Below are 24039 nucleotides of genomic sequence, written 5' to 3' on the forward strand. Positions count from 1 at the left end.
GCCACTGTTGCTGTCCCCTGTCCCCTCCCCAGTGTCCCCCTGTCCCCAGTGTCCCCAGTGTCCCTGTCCCTCACCGATGAACATGGCCGCCATTGCTGTCCCCAGTGTCCCCAGTATCCCCAGTATCCCCAGTGTCCCCAATGTCCCCAGTATCCCCAGTATCCCCAGTGTCCCCAATGTCCCCAGTGTCCCCAGTGTCCCCAGTGTCCCTCTCCCTCACCGATGAACATGGCCGCCATTGCTGTCCCCATCCCTGTCCCCAATGTCCCCAGTATCCCCAGTGTCCCCAGTGTCCCTGTCCCCAGTGCCCCAGTGTCCCCAGTGTCCCCAGTGTCCCCCCAGTGTCCCCTGTCCCTGTCCCTCACCGATGAACATGGCCGCCATTGCTGTCCCTGTCCCTGTCCCCATCCCTGTCCCCAGTGTCCCAGTGTCCCCAGTGTCCCTGTCCCTGTCCCCAGTGTCCCCTCTGTCCCTGTCCCTCACCGATGAACATGGCCACCATTGCTGTCCCCAGTGTCCCTGTCCCCAGTGTCCCCAGTGTCCCCTGTCCCTCACCGATGAACATGGCCGCCGCCGCCCGCAGCTCCCGCCAGGGGCTCTTGAAGTAGAAGAGGTTGGTGGAGAGGAGGCGGCTCAGGAGAGCGGGGTGAGCGCGCAACTGCGGGGACACGGGGACACTGAGGGGACAGCGGGGACAGCGGGGACACTGAGGGGACACTGAGGGGACACTGAGGGGACACTGAGGGGACACTGAGGGGACACTGAGGGGACAGTGGGGACAGCAGGGACACTGAGGGGACACTGAGGGGACACTGAGGGGACAGTGGGGACACAGGGACATGGGGACACTGAGGGGACACTGAGGGGACACGGGGACACTGAGGGGACAGCGGGGACAGAGGGGACACAGGGACAGTGAGGGGACTGGGGGGATTGGGGAACACTGGGGGGATTGGGGGACATTGGGGACACTGGGGACATTCAGGGGAATGGGGACGTTGGGGACACCAAAGACATTCGGGATGTTGTGGGGATTTGGGGACAGTGGGGGGATTGAGGGGGATTGAGGGGATTTGGGTTGCCCCAATATCCCAATATGCCAATGTCACAACATCACAATCCCAATACCCCAATGTCCCGATATCCCAATATCCCGGTGTCCCAACATCCCAACATCCCAATATCCCAATTCCCGAATATCCAAATATCCCAATGTCCCGATATCCTAATATCCCGATATCCCGATATCCCGGTATCCCGGTTCCCACCAGGAATTTGCAGACATTGTTGATGAACTCCCCATAGTGCAGCCCCCGCTCCTCCCATATCCCGATATCCCAATATCCTAATAACCAAATATCCCAATATTCCAATATCCCAATATCCCGATGTCCTGATATCCTTTTATGCCGGTATCCCGGTATCCCGATATCCCGATATCCCGGTATCCCGGTATCCCGATTCCCACCAGGGATTTGCAGACGTGGTTGATGAACTCCCCGTAGTGCAGCCCCCGCTCCTCCCATATCTCAATATCCCAATATCCCAATATCCCGACATCCCAATATCCCGATATCCCGATGTCCCAATATCCCGATATCCCGATGTCCCGATACCCCGATATCCCGATATCCCAATGTCCCGATATCCCGATTCCCACCAGGAATTTGCAGACATTGTTGATGAAGTCCCCGTAGTGCAGCCCCCGCTCCTCCTATATCCCAATTCCCCTATATCCCAATATCCCAGTATCCCAATGTCCCAATATCCCAATGTTCCAATATCCCGATATCCCGATATCCCAATATCCCAATGTCCCCATGTCCCAACATCCCAATGTCCCAATGTCCCAATATCCCAATATTCCAGTGTGCCAATATCCCGATATCCCAGTATCCCGATGTCCCAATATCCCAATATGCCGATATCCCAATACCCTGATATCCCGATATCCCGATATCCCGATATCCCAATATCCCGGTATCCCGGTATCCCGATTCCCACCAGGGATTTGCAGACGTGGTTGATGAACTCCCCGTAGTGCAGCCCCCGCTCCTCCCATATCCCAATATCCCAATATCCCAATATCCCGACATCCCAATATCCCGATATCCCGATGTCCCAATATCCCGATATCCCGATGTCCCGATACCCCGATATCCCGATATCCCAATGTCCCGATATCCCGATTCCCACCAGGAATTTGCAGACATTGTTGATGAACTCCCCGTAGTGCAGCCCCCGCTCCTCCCATATCCCAATTCCCCTATATCCCAATATCCCAGTATCCCAATGTCCCAATATCCCAATGTTCCAATATCCCGATATCCCGATATCCCGGTATCTGATATCCCGATATCCCAATATCCCAATGTCCCAATGTCCCCATGTCCCAATATCCCAATGTCCCAATGTCCCAATATCCCAATATTCCAGTGTGCCAATATCCCGATATCCCAATATCCCGGTATCCCGATGTCCCAATATCCCGATATCCCGATACCCCGGTATCCCGGTTTCCCGATATCCCGATATCCCGATATCCCGGTATCCCGATATCCCGGTATCCTGGTTCCCACCAGGGACTTGCAGACGTGGTTGATGAACTCCCCGTAGTGCAGCCCCCGCTCCTCCCATATCCCAATATCCCGATATCCCGGTTTCCCGATGTCCCGATATCCCGATATCCCGATATCCCGATATCCCAGTATCCCGATATCCCGGTATCCCGATATCCCGGTATCCCGGTATCCCGGCTCCCACCAGGGATTTGCAGACGTGGTTGATGAACTCCCCGTAGTGCAGCCCCCGCTCCTCCCATATCCCGATATCCCGGTTTCCCGATATCCCGCTATCCCGATATCCCGGTTCCCACCAGGGACTTGCAGACGTGGTTGATGAACTCCCCGTAGTGCAGCCCCCGCTCCTCCCATATCCCGATATCCCGGTTTCCCGATATCCCGGTATCCCGATATCCCGGCTCCCACCAGGGATTTGCAGACGTGGTTGATGAACTCCCCGTAGTGCAGCCCCCGCTCCTCCCGCAGGTGATTCCCGAACATTTCCCGCAGCTCCTCGCAGCCCAGGCTGGGCCCGCACATCCGCAGGGCGAACTTGCACGCCTGGGAAAACCGGGAATGCCGGGAATCCCGCGGAATTCCGCGCTGGGGAATCCCCCAAATCCCTGGGAATTCCGCACTGGGGAATCCCCCAATTCCAGGGAATTCTGCACTGAGGAATCCCACAAATCCCTGGAAATTCCGCACTGGGGAATCCCACAAATCCCTGGGAATTCTGCACTGAGGAATCCCACAAATCCCTGGGAATTCTGCACTGGGGAATCCCCCATATTTCCTGGGAATTCTGCATGGGAGAATCCCATAAATCCCCATGAATTCCACATGGGGGAATCCTCAGAATTCCCTGGGAATTCCACACGGGGGAATTCCCCAAATTCCCGGGAATCCTGCACAGAGGAATCCCCCAAATTCCTGGGAATCCTGCACTGGGGAATCCCACAAATCCCTGGGAATTCCAGACAGGGGAATCCCCCAAATTCCACAGAATTCCACACCAGGGAATTCCCCAAATCCCCGGGAATTCTTCACAGGGGAACCCCGCAAATTCCCAGGAATTCCACACAGAGAATCCCCCGAATTTCCTGGGAATTCTGCATTGGGAAATCCCACAAATCCCTGGGAATTCCACATGGGGGAATCCCCTGAATTCCTGGGAATTCCTCACGGGGGGATCCCCCAAATCCTCGGGAATTCCACACAGGGGAATCCCCCAAATTCCCAGGAATTCTGCATTGGGGAATCCCACAAATCCCTGGGAATTCTGCATATGGGAAACCAGGAATTCCACATGTGGGAATCCCCCGAATTCCCAGGAATTTTGCACAGGGGAATCCGCAGAATCCCCGAGAATTCCACACAGGGGAATCTCCCAAATCCCTGGGAATTCCAGACAGCGGAATCCCCCGAATTCCACAGAATTCCACACCAGGGAATCCCCCAAATATCCCAGGAATTCTGCACTGGGGAATCCTCCAAATTCCTGGGAATTCCACACAGAGAATCCCCCGAATTTCCTGGGAATTCTGCATTGGGAAATCCCACAAATCCCTGGGAATTCCACATGGGGGAATCCCCTGAATTCCCGGGAATTCCACACAGAGAATCCCCCGAATTTCCTGGGAATTCTGCACTGGGAAATCCCACAAATCCCTGGGAATTCCACATGGAGGACCCAGGAATTCCACATGGGGGAATCCTCCAAATTCCTGGGAATTCCACACGGGGGAATTCCCCAAATCCCCGGGAATTCTTCACAGGGGAACCCTGCAAATTCCCAGGAATTCCACACAGAGAATCCCCCGAATTTCCTGGGAATTCTGCGTTGGGAAATCCCACAAATCCCTGGGAATTCCACATGGAGGACCCGGGAATTCCGCAGGGGGGAATCCCCCGGAATTTCCCGGGAATTCCCGGAATTCCCACCTTGACCACGTCGGGCTGGGGGTCCTGCAGGTGCAGCAGCAGCGTCACGAGCCCGTTCAGGATCTGCTCTGAGAAAACCTCGGAGTCGGAGCGGCCGAAGCGGGAAAGGTTCCCGAAAAGGACGATGGAGGAGCGCCGGAGGTCGGGGTGCTCCTGGGGAAAAAACAGGGAAAAACGGGAATAACGCGGAGAAAATCCCGAAATTCCATCCTGGATTCCCGAAATCCCATCCTGGGAACCTGAAATCCAAACCTGGGATCCCAGAATCCTGCCCTGGGATCTCAAAATTCCTACTTGGATCCCAAAATCCTGACCTGTTATCCCAAAATCCATCCTGTGATCCTGAAATTCCATCCCATGATCCCAAAACTCCATCCTGGGATCCTGAAATCCTGTCCTGGAATCCCAAAATTCCTGCTTGGATTCCAAAATTCCATGCTGGGATCCCGAAATCCTGTCCTGGAATCCCAAAATTCCTGCTTGGATCCCAAAATTCCATGCTGGGATCCTGAAATCCCATCCCTTGACCACAAAATCTGTCCTGTGTTCCCCAAATTCCATCCCGTGATCCCGAAATCCCATCCTGGGATCCCAAGATTCCATCCTGGGATTCTGAAATCCTGTCCTGTTTTCCCAAAATATCATCCTGGGATCTCAAAATCCCATGCTGAGATCCTAAAATCCCCATTCTGATGTTTCCATCATCCCCATCCCATTTTTCCCACCATTCCCATCCCTCTGTTCCCATAATTCTCAAGGTCCCAAGCACGGGGGGACAATGCCAATGGGAAAATTCCAATGGGAAAATCCCAATGGAATAATCCCAATAGGAAAATTCCAATAGGAATATTCCAATGGCACAATCCTAGTGGGGAAATCCCAAAGGGACAATTCCAGTTGGGGAAATCTCAATGGGACAATCCCAATGGGAAAATCCCAATGGAAAAATTCCAATATGAAAATTCCAATGGGACAATTCCAGTTGGGGAAATCTCAATGGGACAATCCCCATGGAAGAATTCCAGTAGAACAATCCCAATGGGAAAATCCCACCGGGGAAAATTCCAGGGGGAAAATCCCGGTGAGATGATCCCAATGGACCAATCCTAATGGACCAATCCCAATGGGAAAATCCGTGTGGGAAAATCCCAATGGGAAAATCACAATGGACCAATCTTAACGGGAAGATCCCAATGGACCAATCCCAATGGGAAAATCCCAATGGACCAGTCCCCATGGGAAAATCCCAACGGGAAAATCCCAATGGGAAGATCCCAATGGAAAATCCCAATGGACCAATCCCAACAGCCCAATCCCAATGGGAAAATTCCAATGGGAAAATACCAATGGGAAAATCCCAATGGACCCACCCCAATGGGAAAAACCCAATGGCAAAATCCCAATAGATTAATCCCAATGGACCCATCCCAGTGGAGCAATTCCAATGGACCAATCCCAATGGGAAAATCCCAATGGACCAATCCCAATGGAAAATCCCAACGGGAAAATCCCAATGGAAAATCCCATCAGACTAATCCCAATAGCAAAATCCCAATGAGAATATTGCAATAGAAAAATCCCAATGGAAAATCCCAAAGGACCAATCCCAACAGACCAATCCCAATGGACCAATCCCAACGGGAAAACCCCAGCGGGACCCTCAGCCCAGCACTGGATCCTGGATGAGCATCCAGGAGAAATCCCAGCAAAACTTGGGATGGCAAAGCCCCGCTGGGTGACCCGACCCCATCCCGACCCCGTTCCCGAGGGCGGGAATCCCGGGATTTGCCCTCACGCTGTCGAAGAAGGGCCGGATGCGGATGGAGACGCGGAGCAGCAGGGGCTGCACGTCCGGCGGCTCCAGGCGATCCAGGATCCTGGAGAGGCTGGACATGGATTCCAGCGCCAGCCGGTTGTTGGGATCGTCCTTGTCGTCCAGGCCGCCCACCATGGAGGCCACGAGCTGCGCGCCGTGCCGCCGGATCTGCCGGGAAAAAAACCGGGAAAAACCGGGATGGGAGAGGGCGGCGGCTCGTCCCGCGGGAAAGCGGGATTGGAGGGAGACAGGGCAGGAGTTTGGGATGGGCTCCCAAGGGGAAGAGGGAATGGAAATTGGGATTTTTGGGAATACTGCGCTGGAATCTGGGGGGAAACGGGGATTTGGTGGGTGCGTGGTTGGGAAAAATGGGAATGGGGAAAATGGGAATGGGAAATTGGGAATGGGAATGAGAAAATTGTAATTCAGGGAAATCTGGGAATTCTGAGAATGGGAATGGGAAAAACCGGGATGGGAGAGGGTGGCGGCTCGTCCCGCGGAAAAGCGGGATTGGAGGGAGACAGGGCAGGAGTTTCTCCCAAGGGGGAATGAGGGAATGGATTGAAATTGGGATTTTTGGGAATGCTGCGTCAGAATTTGGGGGGAAATGGGGATTTGGTGGGTGCGTGGTTGGGAAAAATGGGAATGGGGAAAATGGGATAGTGGGAAAAATGGGAATGGGAAAAATGAGAATAGTGGGAAAAATGGGAATGGGAAAGGGAAATTGGGAATGGGAATGAGAAAATTGAAATTCAGGGAAATCTGGGAATTCTGGGAATGAGAAAAATGGGAATTCTTGGAAATCTGGGAATTACGGGAATGGGAAAAGGAAAGGGAAATTGGGAATGGGATTGGGAATGGGAATTGTGGGAAATCTGGGAATTCTGGGAATGGGAAAGGGAAAAACATGAATGGGAAAAATGGAAATGGGAACGGGAAAATTGGAATTCAGGGGAATCTGGGAATTCTGAGAACGAGAAAAATGGGAACGGGACAATTGGAATTCAGGGAAATCTGGGAATTATGGGAATGGGAAAAGGACCAGGGATGGGAATGGGATTGGGAATTGGGAATTCTGGGAATGGGAGAATTCCTGGCAGCAGAAGAGGGAGCTGGGGGTGCTCATCCCAGAGAAAATCAGGATTGGAGGGGTCCAAGGGGAGTTTTGGATCGGCTTCCAAGGGAAACGAAGGAACAGGTTAAAATGGGGATTTCTGGGAATAATCCCCTGGAATTGATGGAATTCCAGGATTTGGTGCCTCGGGAGGCAGAGCAAGGACTGAGGCCAGGAATTCCCGGGAGAAGCTGGAAAAAGGGGTCAATCCCAGCTGGAATTCCCAAGAAATATTCCTGGGAATCCCTGGAAAACGGGGCTGGGGAGAATCCCCCTGCTGGGAAAGGCTCTGGGATTCCCGGATTTCCCAGGAATGGCTCTGGAGAACTTCCCGGGATTTTTTAGGAATCTGGAGCCTCCCGGTGCATCCTAATCCCTGGAGCTTCCTGCCCATCCCACAAAACCTCATCCCGATGTTTTTGGGGGGAATCCCAAGCGGGATTTCCCGCCACATCCCAAATCCCGGGAGCCTCTCCCACCTTTTCCGGGGATCCCGAGGCGACGTTCCCGAGCCCCCGGAGCGCCAGCACCCGCACCAGGAGGCAGGAATCCTTCTCCAGAGCCGTCAGCGCGTCCAGCAGCGGCTCCAGCAGCACCAGGTCGTTCACCACGTTGTGGTTGAGCAGCTGGAAAAGGGAAAAGTGGCAGGAAAAATTTGGGAATTTTTGGATAGATTGGGCTCCGGAGAGGAGCTCTGGGACAGGAATTTCCCCTCATCCCACGGATCTGCTGGAATTTTCTTCTTTTTCCTCCCCGGCTCCAGTGAAAATTTGAAACTCTCCGAGGTCCAAACACGCTCAGGATTTCGGGATGGGCTCCAAGAGTAGCAGAGAATTGGGATGTGGGATGATGGATGATGGATGGATGGATGATGGATGGATGATGGATGGATGGATGGATGGATGATGGATGGATGGATGATGGATGGATGATGGATGGATGATGGATGGATGATGGATGGATGGATGATGGATGGATGGATGGATGATGGATGGATGATGGATGGATGATGGATGGATGATGGATGATGGATGGATGATGATGGATGATGGATGGATGGATGGATGGATGATGGATGATGGATGGATGATGATGGATGGATGGATGGATGATGGATGGATGGATGATGGATGGATGATGGATGGATGATGGATGGATGATGGATGGATGGATGATGGATGGATGGATGGATGATGGATGGATGATGGATGGATGATGGATGGATGATGGATGATGGATGGATGATGATGGATGATGGATGGATGGATGGATGGATGATGGATGGATGATGATGGATGGATGGATGGATGGATGGATGATGGATGGATGATGGATGGATGGATGATGGATGATGGATGGATGGATGGATGGATGGATGGATGATGGATGGATGGATGATGGATGATGGATGGATGGATGATGGATGGATGGATGATGGATGGATGGATGATGGATGGATGATGGATGGATGGATGATGGATGGATGATGGATGGATGATGGATGGATGATGGATGGATCCCTGGGACTGAAGGATGGACAGATCCATCGATGGACAGATCCATGGACAGACAGATCCATGGATGGACGGATCTATGGATAGACGGATCCATGGGATTGAAGGATGGACAGATCCATGGATGGTTGGATCTGTGGATGAACAAATCCATGGATACATGGATGGATGAATGGACGGATCCATGGATGGATGGGCAAATCCATGGATGGACAGGTCCATGAATGGATGGATGGATCCATGGATGGACAGATCCATGGATGCATGTATAGATGAATCCGTGGATGAATTAATCCATGGATGGACAGATCAATAGGATTTAAGGATGGACAGATCCATGCTTGGACAGATCCATGGAATTGAAAGATGGACAGATCCATGGACAGACGGACTCCTGGATCCATGGATGAATGGATGAATGCTGAATCCATGGATGGACAGATCCATGGGTGGGTGAATCCACAGATGGATGGATAGATCCACGGATGGACAGATCCATCTGTGGAGAGATCCATGGACAGACGGACCCCTGGATCCATGGAGGAATGGATGGATGATTGATTCACAGACGGATGGACAGATCCAGGGATGGACAGATCCATGGGATTGAAGGATGGACAGATCTATGGACAGATCCAGGGATGGATGGATCCATAGATGAACGGATCCATGGATCAACAAATCCATGGGATTGAAGGATGGTTGGATCCATAGATAGACGGATGGATGGATGGATGGACGGACGGACAGATCCATGGATGGACGGATCCATGGACAGACGGACCCCGGGATCCATGAAGGAATGGATGCATGATGGATTCATGGACGGATGGACAGATCCAGGGATGGACGGATGAATGGATCCATGGATGAACAAATCCATGGGATTGAAGGATGGATCCATAGATAGGCGGATGGATGGATGGATTGATGGACGGACAGATCCATGGATGGACGGATCCATGGACAGACGGAGCCCTGGATCCATGGTCGGAGCCCAGCCGGCCGTTCCCGATTTCCCGGCTCACCTCGGCCAGGAATGCCGTGCTGGTCACCCTCTGGCACTCGAAGACGCTTCCCAGCTCCGGGATGAGGCTCCGGACGATCGGCGGCAGCCGGGGCCCGCAGAGCCGAGCCATGGCCCTGTGTGGGAACAGCACTCGGAATTCCGGGAATCCCGGGAATCCCGGAAATGACAGAATCACAGAAATCACGGATATCACAAAAATCCCGGAAATCCCAGAAATCCCAGAAATCCTGGAAATCACAAAAATCCCAGAAATACTGGAAATCCTGGAAATCCCAGAAATCACAAAAATCCTGGAAATTCCGGAAGTCCTGGAAATCCCGGAAATCATGGAAATCAGTGAAATCATGGAAATTCTGGGAATCCCAGAAATCACAAAAATCCTGGAAATCCAGGAAATCACAAAAATCCTGGAAATTCTGGAAATTCTGGGAATCCCAGAAATCACAAAAATCCTGGAAATCCCGGAAATCCTGGAAATCCCAGAAAGCACAAAAATCCTGGATATCATGGAAATCCTAGAAATCCCAGAAATTCTGGAAATCACGGAAATCACAGAAATCACGGATATCACAAAAATCCTGGAAATCCCAGAAATCACAAAAATCATGGAAATCCTGGAAATCCCCCAAATCCCGGAAATCCCCCAAATTCTGGAAATCCCGGGAATCCCAGGAATCACAGAAATCACAGAAATTACAAAAATCCCGGAATTCCAGGAAAACACAGAAATCACAAAAATCATGGAAATCCTGGAAATCCTGGAAATCCCTGAAATCCTGGAAATCCAGGGAATCCCTGTCCCCAGGCAGGGCAACACCCAGCACGGAAAACCGGGATTGACCCTCAGAGAAGGATTTGGAGCATCCCGAACACCACATCTGGGTTTTTTTGGGATGAGTCGCTCTGGAATTTTTGGGAGGTTCCCCGAAAGTTGGAAAATCCCAATTCCAATTTGGATGATCCCGGATGGGGCCCTGCCACCCCCTGGAATGGGAATTTCCCAGGAATGATATAATGGGAATTCCAAACTGGGATTTGTGACTCTGGGAATTCCGCAGTGGGATCAATGGCACTGGGATTCCACAGTGGGATTGGTGACATTGGGAATTCCATATTGGGATCAGTGACATACTGGGACCAGTGATTTTGGGAATTCCAAACTGGGATTGGAGACTCTGGGAATTCCAAAATGGGATCCATGACATTGGGAATCCCATATTGGGGTCAACAACTCTGGGAATTCCACAGTGGGATCAATGAGACCAGGAATTATGAAGAGGGATTGTTAAAATTGGGAATTCCACAGTGGGATCAGAGGCACTGGGAATTCCAAACTGGGATTGGAGATACCAGGAATTCTGCAGTGGGATCAGACTCTGGGAATTCTGCTGTGGGATTAACAACTCTGGGAATTCCATATTGCGATCAGAGACGCCGAAATTCCAAGAGGGAACAATTCCAGCTCCAGCTGCATCCACCCCACCGCATTCCCAGGAGCAAAATGATCCCACCCCACCCCAAAATCCCGGAATTCCTCGGGAAGAGCTCCCAGAATTCCCTACCCGGCCAGGAGGGCGATTCCGTCGTGGTGCCGCTCGGGAATTTCCATCAATTCCCAACCTCCGGAATTTGCCACATCCCGCACGACGTCGTCGTTCCCAGCCCGCACCAGCATCGTCTGCAGCGTCTCCACGGCACAGCTGGAAAATTTGGGATCGGGATTGGGATCAGGATTGGGTTTGGATCTGGGATTGGATCTGGGATTGGATCTGGGATTGCATTTGGGATTGGATCTGGGATTGAATCTGAGATTGGATCTGGGTTTGGATCTGGGATTGGATCTGGGATTGGATCTGGGACTGGGTTTAGGGTTGGATTTGGTTTGAGATGAGACTCGGGATTGGATTTGGGATTGGATTCAGGACTGGATCTGGGATCGCATTTGGGATTGGATCTGGGATTGGATTTGGGATTGGATTCAGGACTGGATTCAGAATTGGGCTTGGAATTGGATCCAGATTGGATTTGGGATTGGATTCAGGACTGGATCTGGGATTGGATTTGGGATTGGATCTGGGATTGGATTTGGGATTGGATCTGGGACTGGGTTTGCGGTTGGATTGGGTTTGGGATGGGATTCAAGATTGGATTTGGGATCAGATTTGGGATTGGATCTGGAACTGGGTTTGGGATGGGATTTGGGACTGGATTTGGGATTGGATTCAGGATTTGATTTGGGATTGGGATTCCACTCAGGATTAGATTTGGGGTTGGGATTGGGATTGGGTCTGGGATTGGATTTGGGATTGGATTCCGGATTGGATTCAGGACTGATTCAGGACTGGATTCAGGACTCGATTTGGGGTTGGATTTGGGGTTGGATTCAGGACTGGATTTGGGATTGGATTTGGGATTGAATTCGCGGTTGGATTAAATTTGGGGTTGGATTTGGGATTGGATTCAGGACTGGATTTGGGATTGGATTTGGGGTTGGATTTGGGATTGGATTCAGGACTGATTCAGGACTGGATTCAAGACTCGATTTGAGGTTGGATTTGGGGTTGGATTCAGGATTGGATTTGGGATTGAATTCAGGACTGGATGTGGGATTGGATTCAGGATTGGGTTTGGATTTGGGATTGGATTCCGGATTGGATTCAGGACAGGATTTGGGATTGTATTTGGGGCTGGATTCAGGACTGGATTCGGGATTGCCTCCAGCTCCATCCCCAATATCCCAAGGGAATTCCATTCCCTGGGACGCCGGGAATGCCGGAGTTGGAGCCATCCCAGCACACCAGGAACCGGATCCAAGAAAAAAAACAGGGAAGGGAAAAACTCCGGAGCTACTGGAAGGAATTTTTTTTTTTTCACGGAATGAACGATTTATAGGGTTGGGATTTCTTTGCCTCTGAGCAACATCTGGAAAAGATCCCAGAAGTTATCCCGTCAAAACACCGGGAAGGCGAGCCAGGGATAAATCCCGGCTGTCGGAACAGGGGTCCCACACACGAAGGAAATCCGGGATTTGGGATTTGGAGCCGATTTTCCCATCGGGATTTGTCCCATTCCCTCTGGAATTTGTGGGGTGGGAGGATCCCAAGCATCCCAGGACAGCCAGGGATGCCTCTGGAATGCTGGAAAATGACAACAGAAGATTGATCCCAAAAATTGGAATTGCTCTGGGAAGCATTTCCTGGGATCAGGAGAATCTTTGGATTCATGGCTGGATGGGCAAATCCAGAGGTTTTCCAACCTCTGCCATTCCATGATTCCATAAGAACCATGACCAATTTTAATCTGATATTTCCTGGATTTTTTTCCCTGTGCTCCCAACTTTTCCCTGCTTTTTCACCCCAGAAATCCCTGGAATTTCCCTGGATTTGGGGACCATTTTGGGGTGTTTTAGTGCAGATTTTGGGTGTCCGATGACCAAATTTAGGACTTTTTGGAGGGGATTTTTGGGAATTTTTTCTCATTTAAGGGCAGATTTCCTTCGGAATTCCTTCCCAATTTTTTTCCCAGAAAGGATCCCATGGAAAAAAAAAAAGACAAAAGCAAAGAAGGGGCACAAAGCTGAATTCCTGAAGGAGAATCCAGGAGTTTTCAAAAAAAAATTCCCCAGAGGAGCTGGAAAGATCCCGGTGAACTTTTCCCTGTTTTCCCAGGGAAAAGTGGGACAAGGAATGAGAAGAATAAAATTCCAGGGGGGAAAAAAAAACAAACCAGAGAGATCTCTGGGTTTTCCTGGAATTAATTAAGGACTAATTAAGGAAAGCACAGGAAATCCGGGAATGCAGGAATGGGGTGGAAATGGTGGGATTTAAGGATTTAGGAATGATCCCATTTCCATGGATCCCCCGTAGGACAATTCCAGGGATTGTGGCATCCCAAATTTCTTTGGAAATCTCTCCCTCACTCTTCCTTTTTTTTGGGAATCTGCTCCAACATCCAAATCCTGCTCCAGATGCTTCATCCCATTCCTGCTTCCCAAATTCCCAGTCCCAGCCTTTGTTCCCATCCAATCCCATCCCATGGATCCCATTTAATTATCCCATTATCCCATAAATCCCATAAATCCATAAATCAAATCCCATAAATCCCATCCCATTATCTCATCTCGTCAATCCCATCAATCCCATCCCACTATCCCATTATCCCATAAATCCCATGAATCCCATCCTATTCTCTCCATCCCATCAATCCCATCAATCCCATCCCACTATCCCATCATCCCACAAACTCCATCAATCCCACAATCCCATAAATCCCATCCAAATCTGTCCATCCTATTATCCCATAAATCCCATAAATATCACCCCATTATTCCAGTATCCCATTATCCCATCAATCCCACATATCCCATTATCCCATAATCCCATAAATCCTATAAATCCCATCCTCCCATCCCATTATCCCATCCCTTCCCACTCCATCCCATTACCCCATTATCCCACTACCCCCTTATCTCATCCCATGAATCCCATCAATCCCACAAATCTCATCCTATTCCCTCCATCCCATTTTCTCATTATCCCATTTATCCCATCCCATTATCCCATAATGCCACAAGCCCCATCAATCCCACAAATCCCACAAATCCCATTAATCCTATCCCATTATCCCATAAATCCCATGCATCCCATTTTACTATATCCATCCTATCCCACTATCCCATAAACCCCATAAATCCCATCCCATTATCTCATCTCGTCAATCCCATCAATCCCATCCCATTATCCCATTATCCCACAAATCCCACAAATCCCACAAATCCCATCTTCCCGCCCCATTTTGCCCCCATCCTCCTTTTCCCCACAGAATTCCCACAAAATCCATCTCCCATGAAATTCCCACAAAACTCATTCCCATGGAATTAATTCCCACAGAATCCATTCCCATGGAATTCCTACAAAATCCATCCCCACAAAAATCCAGCCCCCTGGAATTAACTCCCACATAATTCATCCCCATGGAATTCCCATAGACTCCATCCCATGGAATTCATTCTCCCAGAATCCCCACAAAATCCACCCCATGGAATTCCCATAGAATCCATTACCATGGAATTAATTCCCAAATAATCCATCCCCATGGAATTCCCACAAAATCCATCCCCATGGAATTAATTCCCAAATAATCCATCCCCTTGGATTCCCACAAAATCCATCCCATGGAATTAATTCCCAAATAATCCATCCCCATAGTTATCCCCATGGAATTAATTCCCACAAAATCCATCCCCATGGAATTAATTCCCACAAAATCCATCCCCATGGAATTCCCACAAAATCCACCCCATGGAATTAATTCCCAAATAATTCATCCCCATGGGAATTCCCATAGAATCCATCCCCATGGAATTAATTCCCACAAAATCCATCCCCAATGGAATTAATTCCCACAAAATCCATCCCCATTGGAATTAATTCCCAAATAATTCATCCCCATGGAATTCCCATAGAATCCATCCCCACAGAATCCATCCCCATGGAATTAATTCCCACAAAATCCATCCCCATGGAATTAATTCCCAAATAATCCATCCCCTTGGGAATTCCCATAAAATCCATCCCCATGGAATTAATTCCCACAAAATCCATCTCAGGGAATCCCCACAAAATCCATCCCATGGAATTAATTCCCAAATAATTCATCCCCATGGAATTAATTCCCACAAAATCCATCCCCATGGAATCAATTCCCACAAAATCCATCCCCATGGAATTAATTCCTAAATAATTAATCCCCGTGGGAATTCCCACAAAATCCACTCCATGCAATTCCCACTAAATCCACCCCATGGAATTAATTCCCAAATAATCCATCCCCATGGAATTAATTCCCACAGAATCCATCCCCTCAGAATTCCCACAAAATCCATCCCCATGGAATTAATTCCCACAAAATCCACCCTACGGAATTCCCACAAAATCCATCCCCATGGAATCAATTCCCAAACAATCCATCCCCAATGGAATTAATTCCCAAACAATCCATCCCCTTGGGAATTCCCACAAAACCCCACCACGGAATTCCCAGGGGAATTCCCTCCCCACCTGCAGGGCCTCAGGCTCCTGCCGGCCGCTCCCTGGCCCCGTTTTTCCCGGCAGGAATTCTGCAGGAATTTCGGGAGCTGGACGCCCACGGAGCAGCCGAGGCGCAGCAGGAGCCGCTGGAAAAGCGCCGGGAATCGCTCCAGGATCGCGGCCGCCGCCTCCGGAGCAGACATGAGCTCATCCAGCGCGCACGTGGCCTGCGAGGAAAAGCGGGAATCTCCCGGGAAATCTCGGGAAAAAAAAGGATTTTCCGCCTGGTCCCGCTCCCGGAGTTTAACCCCTGATGGACCTGACCGGGATTTGGGGGTTTCTGGGATGGAGATTTGGGGTTTTTCCCGCTGGAGATTCCCTGGATTTGGGGTTTTTTATGTTTGAGATTCCCTGGATTTGGGGTTTTCTGGGATGGAACTTCCCAGGATTTAGGGTTTTGTGTGTTGGAGATTTGGGGTTTTCTGGGATGGAGATTCCCTGGATTTGGGGTTTTTTATGTTTGAGATTCCCTGGATTTAGGGTTTTCAGTGTTGGAGATTCCCAGGATTTGGGGTTTTTCCTGCTGGAAATTCCCTGGATATGGAGTTTTGTGTGCTGGAGATTTGGGGTTTTCTGGGATGGAGATTCCCTGGATTTGGGGTTTTCTGGGATGGGTTTGCTCACGATTGGACCCTGATTTCCTGGGAATTGTTCTCTGATTCTCTGCCGGAGATTCCCTGGATTTGGGGTTTCCTGTGTTGGAGATTTGGGGTTTTCTGGGATAGAGATTCCCTGGATTTGGGGTTTTCTGCCAAGGAAAAGCGGGAATCTCCCGGGAAATCTCGGGAAAAAAAGGATTTTCCGCCTGGTCCCGCTCCCGGAGTTTAACCCCTGATGGACCTGACCGGGATTTGGGGGTTTCTGGGATGGAACTTCCCGGGATTTGGGGTTTTTCCTGCTGGAAATTCTCAAGATTTGGGATTTCTGGGATGGGTTTGCTCAGGATTGGACCCTGATTTCCTGGGAATTGTTCCCTGATTCCCTCAGAATTATTCCCTGATTCTTTGGGAATTATTCCAATTCCCTTCAGGAGATTCCCTGGATTTGGGATTTTCTGGGATGGAACTTCCAGGATTTAGGGTTTTGTGTGTTGGAGGTTTGGGATTTCTACAGCAGGAGATTCCCAGGATTTGGGGTTTTTCCTGCTGGAAATTCCCTGAATATGGAGTTTTCTGTGCTGGAGATTTGGGGTTTTCTGGGATGGAGATTTCTGGGATTTGGGGTTTTCTAGGATGGGTTTGCTCAGGATCACTCCCTGATTTCCTGGGAATTGTTCTCTGATTCCCTCAGAATTATTCCCTGATTCCCTTCTGGAACTTCCCTGGATTTGGGGTTTTCTGTGTTGGTGATTCCTGGGATTTGGGATTTTTCCTGCAGGGGATTCTCTGGATTTGGGGTTTTCTGTGCTGGAGATTTGGGGTTTTCTGGGATGGAGATTCCCTGGATTTGGGGTTTTCTGCCAAGGAAAAGCGGGAATCTCTCGGGAAATCTCGGGAAAAAGAGGATTTTCTTCCTGTTCCCATTCCTGGAGTTTAACCCCTGATGGACCTGACCGGGATTTGGGGTTTCCTGGGATGGAACTTCCCAGGATTTGGGGTTTTCTGGGATGGAGATTTGGGGTTTTTTTCTGCTGGAGATTCCCTGGATTTGGGGTTTTCCTGAGCAGATCCAAGGGCTTTGCTCAGGATTGATCCTGGATTTTCAGGGAATAATTTCCAGATTCTCTGAGAATTATGCCCTAATTTCCTGCTGGAACCTCCCAAGATTTGGGGTTTTTCCTATTGGAACTTCCCGGGATTTGGGGTTTCCCTGCTGGAATTGTTTGCTCAGGATTGCTCCCTGATTTTCCAGGAATTCTTCCCTGATTCTCTGGGATTTTTTTGGGGAATGCCTTAAATGCAAATTTCCCTCGGGAATGGATTCCTGGGAATATTTTTCCTACCCAGGAATATTTTTCTCCCTGGGAATATTTCTCCACCTGGAAATTTTTTCCCACCCAAGAATATTTTTCCCACCTGAGAATATTTTTCCACCTGGAATTTTTATTCCCCTGGAAATTTTTTCCACCTGGGAATTTTTTTTTCCCCCCTTGTATTTTTTCCCACCCAGGAATATTTTTCCCCTTGGGAATTTTTTTCCACTTTGGAATATTTTTCCACTTAAGAACAATTTTTTTCCCTGGAAATATTTTTTGACCTGGAAATTTCTTTCCCCCAGGAATTTTTTTCACACCCAGGAATATTTTTCCACCTGGGAATTTTTTTCCCCTGGAAATTTTTTTCCCCCAGGAATTTTTTTCCACCTGGGAATTTTTCCCACTGGTGAATATTTCTCCAACCTGGAATTTTTTTTTCCACCTGGGAATATTTTTCCACTTTGGAATATTTTTCACTTAGAATTCTTTTTCCCCTGGGAATTTTCTCCCACCTGGAAATTTTTTCCCCCTGGGAATATTTTTCCCCTGGGAATTTTTTCCCCTGGAAATTTTTCCCACCTGGGAATATTTTTCCCCTGGGAATTTTTTCCCCTGGAAATTTTTCCCACCTGGAATTTTTTTTTCCCCTGGGAATTTTTCCCTACTTTGGATTTTTTTCCCCTGGGAATTTTCTCCCACCTGGAAATTTTTTTCCCCCGGGAATTTTTTTTCCCCTGGGAATTTTTTCCTACTTTGGAATTTTTCCCCTGGGAATTTTCTCCAACCTGGAAATTTTTTTCCCCCTGGGAATATTTTCCCACTTGAGAATTTTTTTCCCCCTGGAAAATTTTCCTCCCTGAAAATTTTTTCCCACCTGGGAATTTTTTCCACTTTGGAATATTTCCCACTTCCAAATTTTTTCCACTTTGGAATTTTTTTCCCCTGGGAATTTTTCTCCAGGAATTTTTTCCACTTTGGAATTTTTTCCCCTGGGAATTTTTCCCCCAGGATTTTTTTCACTTCAGAATTTTTTTTCTACTTTGTAATTTTTCCCACCTGGGAATTTTTTCAACTTTGGAATATTTCCCAATTCCAAATTTTTTCCACTTTGGAATTTTTTCCCCGGGAATTTTTCCCCCAGGAATTTTTTCCACTTTGGAATTTTTTCCCCCAGGAATTTTTCCCCCAGGAATTTTTTCCACTTTGGAATTTTTTTCTACTTTGGAATTTTTCCCACCTGGGAATTTTTTTCCCCTGGGAATTTTTCTCCAGGAATTTTTTCCCCTTTGGAATTTTTTTTCCCCCCAGGAATTTTTCCCCACCCTTATTCCCCTCCCCAATCCCATCCCTCCTTTCCAACCACAACCCCGGGATCCGAGTGACCCCGGAGCCGATTCAGCCGGAATTTTCGGGAATTTTTTTGGGAATTCCGCCGGAATTTTTGGGGAATTTTTTGGGAATACTCACGGCCAGGGGCAGGGGCGTGGCCACGCGCTCGCAGCCGCTCCCCAGCAGGAAGGATTTGCTCTCCTTGAAGGGAATTTCCCGGCTCAGCTTTTCCAGGAGCTGCTCCAAAATTTGGGAAGTCAGGGAAGGCTCCGTGCCCAGCGCCCTCCACATGGCACAGGTGTGGCTGGGGGGAGAAACACGGAATTTTTTGGGAATTTTTTGGGAAATTTTTGGGAATTTTTTTGGGAATTTTTTGGGATTTTTTTTGGGAATTTTTGTGATTTTTTTTTTTTATTTTTTTGGGAGTTTTTTGGGAATTTTTTGGGATTTTTTGGAATTTTTTGTGAATTTTTTGGAATTTTTGGGAGATTTTTTGGGATTTTTTGGTGAATTTTTTGTGAATTTTTTGGCGATTTTTTGGGAATTTTTTGTGAATTTTTTTGAGAATTTTTTGGGAATTTTTGGGGAATTTTTTTGAGAATTTTTTGGGAATTTTTTGGGAATTTTTTGAGAATTTTTTGGGAAATTTTTTTGGGAATTTTTTGGGGATTTTTTGTGAATTTTTTGGGGATTTTTTAGGGAATTTTTTGGGATTTTTTGGGTATTTTTTGGGATTATTTTTGGGAATTTTTCGTGAATTTTTTGTGAATTTTTTGTGAATTTTTTGAGGAATTTTTTGAGATTTTTTTGGGAATTTTTGGGACTTTTTTGGGAATTTTTTGGGATTTTTGGGGTATTTTTTGTGGATTTTTTGGGATTTTTCGGGAATATTTTTGGGAATTTTTGAAGAATTTTTTGGGAATTTTTTGGGGATTTTTTGGGTATTTTTTGGGAATTTTTTGGGGAATTTTTCGGGAATTTTTGGGGAATTTTTGGGATTTTATTGGGAATTTTTTGAGAATTTTTTGGGAATTTTGGGGGGTTTTTTGGGAATTTTTTGGGATTTTTTTGGGGAATTTTTTGAGAATTTTTGAGGATTTTTTTGAGAATTTTTTGGGATTTTTTGGGTTTTTTTTTGGGATTTTTTTGGGAATTTTTTGGGATTTTTTTTTGGGAATTTTGGGAATTTTTGGGAATTTTTTGGGAATTTTTGGGGATTTTTGGTGAATTTTTTGAGAATATTTTGGGAATTTTTTGGGAATTTTTTGAGAATTTTTTGGGATTTTTTTTTAATTTTTTGGAAATTTTTGGGGTTTTGGGAATTTTTTGGGATTTTTTTGAGAATTTTTTGGGATTTTTTGAGGAATTTTTGGGGAATTTTTGGGGATTTTTTGTGGAATTTTTTGGGATTTTTTGGAATTTTTTGGGATTTTTTGGGATTTTTTGAGAATTTTTGGGATTTTTTGGGGATTTTTTGGGAATTTTTTTGGGAATTTTTTGGGAATTTTCTTTGGGATTTTTTTGGGAATTTTTTGGGATTTTTGGGGATTTTTGGGAATGTTTTTGGGATTTTTTTGAGAATTTTTTGGGAATTTTTTGGGGATTTTTTTGAGTTTTTTTTGAAATTTTTTGGGAATTTTTTAGGGATTTTTTTGGGAAATTTTTTGGGAATTTTTTTGGGGAATTCCGGGGTGAAAAATGAATTTTTTTTAAGGTTGGGATAATGGGATTAAATTCTGAGAAAAGGGGGAATGGAGGAAATTTGGAAATTCCGGATCACATCCCGCTATCTCAAGGGAAATTCCTGATTTTCTGCCTGGAAAATTCCCAAAATTTGCTTTTCCCACCCAGGAATATTTTTCCATCTGGGAATTTTTTCCCCCCAGGATTTTTTTCTCCAAGAAATTTTCCCACTCGGGAATATTTTTCCACTTGGGAATATTTTCCTCCTTTGGAATTTTTTTGCACTCTGGAATTTTTCCACTTTGGATTTTTTTTCTACTTCGGATTTTTTTTCCCCCCAGGATTTTTTTTCCACCTGGAATATTTTCCAATTTGGAATTTTTTCCCACCCAGTAATTTTTTTCTACTTCGGATATTTTTCCATTTTGGAATATTTTCCACTTGGGAATTTTTTCTACCCAGGAATTTTTCCCACCTGGGAATATTTTTTTTTTTAGGGATAATGGGAATAAATCCGGGGGAAAGGGGGAGTGGAGGGAATTTGGAAATTCTGGATCACATCCCGCTATCTCAAAATCTCAAGGGAAAAATTCCCGATTTTCTGTCTGGAAAATTCCCAAAATTCGGATCCCAAAGGGAATCCTCAGCTCTGGGAAAAGTGGTTTCTTCCAAAGGAAAAATTCCCTTTTTTTTTGCCTGGAAAATTCCCCAAATTGAGCTCGCAAAGGGAATTCACATCTTTGGAAAAAAATGGAAAAAATTCCCAATTTTCTGCCTGAAAATTCCCAAAAATTCAGCTCTCAAAGGGAACCCAGGGATCTGGAAAAAAATGAGAAAATTCCCAGTTTTCTGCCTGGAAAATTCCCCAAAATTTGGGTCCAAAGGGAATTCACAGCTCTGGGAAAAGTGGCTGCTCCAAAAGGAAAAAATTCCCAGTTTTTTGCCTGGAAAATTCCCAAAAATTTGGCTCTCAAAGGAAACCCAGGGATCCAGAAAAAAATGGGAAAATTCCCACTTTTCTGTCTGGAAAATTCCCCAAAATTCGGCTCCCAAAGGGAATCCAGGGATCTGGAAAAAATGGGGGCTCCAAAATAAAAATTCCCAATTTTCTGCCTGGAAAATTCCCCAAAATTCGGCTCCCAAAGGAATTCACATCTCTGGGAAAAAATGGAAAAATTCCCAGTTCTCTGCTTGGAAAATTTCCAAAAATTCAACTCCAAAGGAAATCCAAAAATCTGGGAAAAGTGGCTGCTCCAAAAGGAAAATTCCCAATTTTCAGCCTGAAAATTCCCAAAAATTTGGCTCTCAAGGGAGTTCTCATCTCTGGAAAAAATGGGAAAATTCCCAATCTTCTGCCTGGAAAATTCCCCAAAATTTGGGTCCAAAGGGAATTCACAGCTCTGGGAAAAGTGGCTGCTCCAAAAGGAAAAAATTCCCAGTTTTTTGCCTGGAAAATTCCCAATTTTCTGCCTGGAAAATTCCCAAAAATTCAGTCCCAAAGGGAAATGTAAAGGTCAGAAACTGTTCAGGCTCCCAGAGGAAATTTCCCAATTTTCCAGGGATTTGGGGCTGGATTTGGAATTTGGGATTTGAGGTTGGATTTGGGATTTGGGATTTGAGATTTGGAATTTGGGGCTGGATTTGGGATTAGGGCTGGATTTGTGATTTAAGGCTGGATTTGGGATTAGGATTGGATTTAGGGCTGGATTTGGGATTTGGGGCTGGATTTGGGATTTGGGATTTGAGATCTGGAATTTGGGGCTGGATTTGGGATTTGGGATTTGGGTCTAGATTTGGGTTTGGAATGTTGGGATTTGGGGCTGGATTTGGGAATTTGGGAATTTGGGATTTGAGGTTTGATTTGGGATTTGGGATTTGGGGCTGGATTTGGGATGGATTCGAGTCTGGATTTGGGGTTAGATTTGGGATGAGGGTTGGATTTAGGGCTGAATTTGGGATTTAGGGCTGAATTTGGGATTGGGGCTGGATTTGGGATGGATTCGAGTCTGGATTCGGAATTTGGGGTTAGATTTGGGATTCGGGCTGGATTTAGGGCTGAATTTGGGATTTGGGGCTCAATTTGGGATTTGGGGCTGGATTTGGGATTTAGGGCTGAATTTGGGATTTGGGATGGGGAATTCCCACCAGGAACTTTCCCCAGACCTGGCGAAGGGCAGGGAGCTCCCCAGGAGGGTGGAAACCAAAACTTTGGAATGTTGGATTTGGGGCTGGATTTGGGATTTGGGATTTGGAGTTTGGGATTGGGGCTGGATTTGGGTCTGGAATGTTGGGATTGGGGCTGGATTTGAGGATTTGGGATTTGAGGTTGGATTTTGGATTGGGGCTGGATTTTGGATTTGGGAATGGGGCTGGATTTGGGATGAGGGTTGGATTTGAGATTGGGACTGGATTTGGGATGGATTCGAGTCTGGATTTGGGTTTAGATTTGGGATTAGGGATGGATTTAGGGCTGAATTTGGGATTTGGGGCTGGATTTGAGAATTTGGGATTTGAGGTTGGATTTGGGGCTGGATTTGGGATTTGGGGCTGGATTTGGGATTCGAGATTTGGAATTTGGGGCTGGATTCGGGATTTGGGATTGGGGCTAGATTTGGGAATTTGGGAATTTGGGATTTGAGGTTTGATTTGGGATTGGGGCTGGATTTTGGATTTGGGAATTGGGCTGGATTTGGGATGAGGGTTGGATTTGAGATTGGGACTGGATTTGGGATGGATTCGAGTCTGGATTCGGAATTTGGGGTTAGATTTGGGATTTGGGCTGGATTTAGGGCTGAATTTGGGATTTGGGGCTGGATTTGGGATTTGGGATGGGGAATTCCCACCAGGAACTTTCCCCAGACCTGTCGAAGGGCAGGGAGCTCCCCAGGAGGGTGGAAACCAAAACTTTGGAATGTTGGATTTGGGATTTGGGATTTGGGATTTGGGGTTTAGAATTTGGGATTGAGGCTGGATTTGGGTCTGGAATGTTGGGATTTGGGGCTGGATTTGGGATTTGGGATTTGAGGTTGGATTTGGGGCTGGATTTG

General features: G+C 47.3%; 1 protein-coding gene across 1 annotated transcript in view; it reads right to left on the reverse strand.

Annotated features, from left to right (window-relative positions):
* MROH1 (maestro heat like repeat family member 1) overlaps window positions 1–24039 on the reverse strand; it is a 106343-nt gene that overhangs the window by 731 nt on the left and 81573 nt on the right. Inside the window, exons 28-36 of the mRNA XM_056485041.1 lie at window positions 19448–19613; window positions 16036–16232; window positions 11539–11676; window positions 9975–10089; window positions 7912–8058; window positions 6298–6486; window positions 4503–4655; window positions 2988–3122; window positions 556–658 (exon numbers count right to left, since the gene is read on the reverse strand). Coding sequence (XP_056341016.1) covers window positions 556–658; window positions 2988–3122; window positions 4503–4655; window positions 6298–6486; window positions 7912–8058; window positions 9975–10089; window positions 11539–11676; window positions 16036–16232; window positions 19448–19613 — 1343 coding nt within the window. The remainder of the gene's footprint in view (window positions 1–555; window positions 659–2987; window positions 3123–4502; window positions 4656–6297; window positions 6487–7911; window positions 8059–9974; window positions 10090–11538; window positions 11677–16035; window positions 16233–19447; window positions 19614–24039) is intronic.

The sequence above is a fragment of the Oenanthe melanoleuca genome, chromosome 2 (genome assembly GCF_029582105.1).
Source record: "Oenanthe melanoleuca isolate GR-GAL-2019-014 chromosome 2, OMel1.0, whole genome shotgun sequence".
Taxonomy (NCBI): Eukaryota; Metazoa; Chordata; class Aves; order Passeriformes; family Muscicapidae; genus Oenanthe; species Oenanthe melanoleuca.